Genomic DNA, 2,945 nt, shown 5'->3' on the forward strand with positions numbered 1-2,945 from the left:
TATACATTATAAAGATATAAAGGTGTGTCACATAACTCCCAGTATTCCTGCCAAGTATTGCATATATGATCCTATACGATCCTTTAAACTTCTGCTTTACTTAATGGTACTTGTATGTAGTTTTCTGGATTGTTTTGCCAATACATCCACCTTCTACTTTCCATCCACTCCTACATGTGCAGAAACCCAAAGGAAGGAGACATCCAATCCCTGATTATGTAGCTCATATATTACTGCTACATTCTGAATTGGATATCCCCTAAACTCTATGATTCATTAATATATAGAATTAATTTGCCATCTTATATTACTTTCAAACAAACAGACCTGAACATGTATTTGCAAACATTTTCACATTTCAAAACAATGAAATCTAAAAGCTAAAGCGAGTTAAATACTTTGAGGTTAGTGTGTCTGGTCAACTGCTTGTTTGTGTGACACAATCAAGTCACAGAACAGCTACTGAATTTAACTTATTTTCTTTATCTTTATCTGCTAATTAATCAATAATTTAGTCATTTGTCACAAGTTCTCAGCCATAAGTGACGCCTTCAAATTGCTTGTTTAGTCCAGTCAAAATCCCCAAAATATTTACTATGATGCAAGACTAAAGATTATGATACTATTCACATTTGAAATGCTGAAACCAGCAAATTTGGGGTATTTTTGCTTTAAAAAATGGCTAAAAAGATTCATTAATTATCAACTAATTGATTAATTGACTACTCGTTTCCACCCAACTCATCTTTAGTCAATACAGTTCTCTGTAGTGGAGAGTTAATCAATTAGAGTGTTCTTTACAGAATAGACATAAATCTTTATCCATAAATATACTGACGCTGATTTGAGTTACTGACTTGAGGAAGATAAATCAGCCAAATATTCATTGAGTGAATCGATCAATATGGCAGTTGATAGCTCAGTTTATTACAGATAAATATTCAAGCACTGTAATGTTGGACAAACAGGACATGATCATCTAGATGCACCGATGAAGACAGTGAAATGAGGTCTTACATGTAAAGCTTCATTAGTTAACATTAATTAAACAAAGTGAGGACATTGTTGTGCTGTTCCCCGTACCCAAACCTCAGGAACTTTATTGTTCAGGGACTAATAAAACTAATTTGTTTGGTTGCATTTATTATTTATTTTTAAACCATCTTCACAATTGTTCAATCATTATTTTCTTCCATAATTTTCTGCTGGGTGTTGTTGTCTTGATCACATCCCTGAGACAGTAAGGGGCCAATCTTCTGACCATCTTTAGTGCTATGGGGAATTTAACTTGTCATACATGTGAACTATTCATTTATTTTCTTACTGCTTTTAAATCAAATAGTCGTTTTAAATCAAAAGTGCTATCCCAGAAGTACTCCTACTATATATATATATATCCAACCTTTCCTCCATTTCTCTTCACCGTTTGTACCAACACATAAATCACATATAACACAACACAAATTCCTCACATCTGTGTGAAACATTGGTAGGAAACTCTCAAAGAACATATTTTAAGATATCGCCGCGATACAATCTCTTGAAACTTGATCCATGGAGATTAAATCTTGATTAATCACGATTAGACGACTGAGAGTTTACCAATGTTTCATGCACCCTAATCTCACACAAGTGCTACATACACCACTCATTAAACTCAAACGTAAGATAACGTCATCCTGCTTTCCAGCACGGCGGACTCAGGCAGAGCTGCACAGGAATTATCCATTATTCATGCCTTGCTATTAAGGTTTTTGCATCTTGTCGCCAACAAACAAATTTGCCAGCTGGATTTTTGACATAAATAAAAAAAGCACTTTAACTTCTTTTGTGTTAAATATGTAGAGCCAGGCCCTGGAGAGCGCTACTTGACCCCGCTATTGGAAAGTGACTAACAGCGTCTTGCTGATGTGACACGTCACAGTACAGTGAAATATCTTTTCAAGTGGAGCAATTCAGGTAACGCAGTGCGAGTTGTTTAACGGTCTGTTGCTCAGTGCCACCCGTGTGTCCATGCTGGTGTTTTTGAGTGCTCTGGAAATGACAGAGTTTACATAACAGACATCTTGCTGGCCTCTCTGACCCCACTCAGGTAGGCTCCTGTCACAGTCTGAGGGAAATGTCTGTTGGTGGCCTGGTAACAAAAACCAAACAACAACAAATCAATGAAAAACAGCAAAAATCTTTCTAAAAGTCTGCAATAGGAAAAGCTCATATATGACAGAAAGGGACCAGATATCTTACATTAAGACGACTGCTATGAGCAACGTATATAAAACAGTAAATCAGTTTGATAAAGCTTTCGTAACTGAAGGTCCACAGTTTTCCATCATCATCTCATCCTCAATGTGAGATGCAGTTGAAAGATCCAGAAGAAGTACTGTAAGTGGAGTTAAGATATTATTTGATCAAACTACTATTTCTATCACCACTTTTTAATAAATAAAATTAGTTACTTCCCCACCTACAGAAACCTGAACTTTAAGTGACGCCAGTGTCCAGGTTAGATTGTGATCTTGAGATGTCACAGTAGGAAAAACACAGGTGTAAATAATACAATTATTTGTTTGTCAGCTGCTTTCCAGGGTCCCAGTTCCAGGGTTATGGTTAGGGGGTTAGGGGACTTTAAACCATGGGAACATAGACAAGCTCTCCACACCATCATTATTATTATACACTTGAATAGAACAGATCCATTATTAATTTCATAACTTTTAGTAGGAAAAGCTATGAAATTAATGTCTGCTGTGAAAGGGCTAATTTGTCCATTCTGGGCTACTGTAGAAACATAGTGGTTCAACATGGTGGAAGGACCAGCTCCCTTCGTTGATAAGAACAGCTCATTCTTAGGTAACAAAAACAAAACTATTCTTATTTCCAGGTAAATAAACACTAATGAAATCATACCTATTAATATTATATTCTATTTTTGCTAATAGATCCTC

At 35.9% G+C, this 2,945-nt stretch overlaps 1 protein-coding gene across 1 annotated transcript in view; it reads right to left on the bottom strand.

Moving 5' to 3' along the window:
• Positions 1-905: 905 nt before the first annotated feature.
• Positions 906-2,945, bottom strand: part of LOC118342515 (lysine-specific histone demethylase 1B) — an 8,851-nt gene continuing 6,811 nt past the window's right edge. The window contains exon 21 of the mRNA XM_035681082.1: positions 906-2,134. Within this exon, the coding sequence (XP_035536975.1) occupies positions 2,051-2,134 (84 nt within the window). The 3' untranslated portion in view covers positions 906-2,050. The remainder of the gene's footprint in view (positions 2,135-2,945) is intronic.

This window comes from Morone saxatilis, unplaced genomic scaffold (assembly GCF_004916995.1).
Source record: "Morone saxatilis isolate NCDOM2014 unplaced genomic scaffold, NCSU_SB_2.0 Contig9, whole genome shotgun sequence".
Classification (NCBI taxonomy): Eukaryota; Metazoa; Chordata; class Actinopteri; family Moronidae; genus Morone; species Morone saxatilis.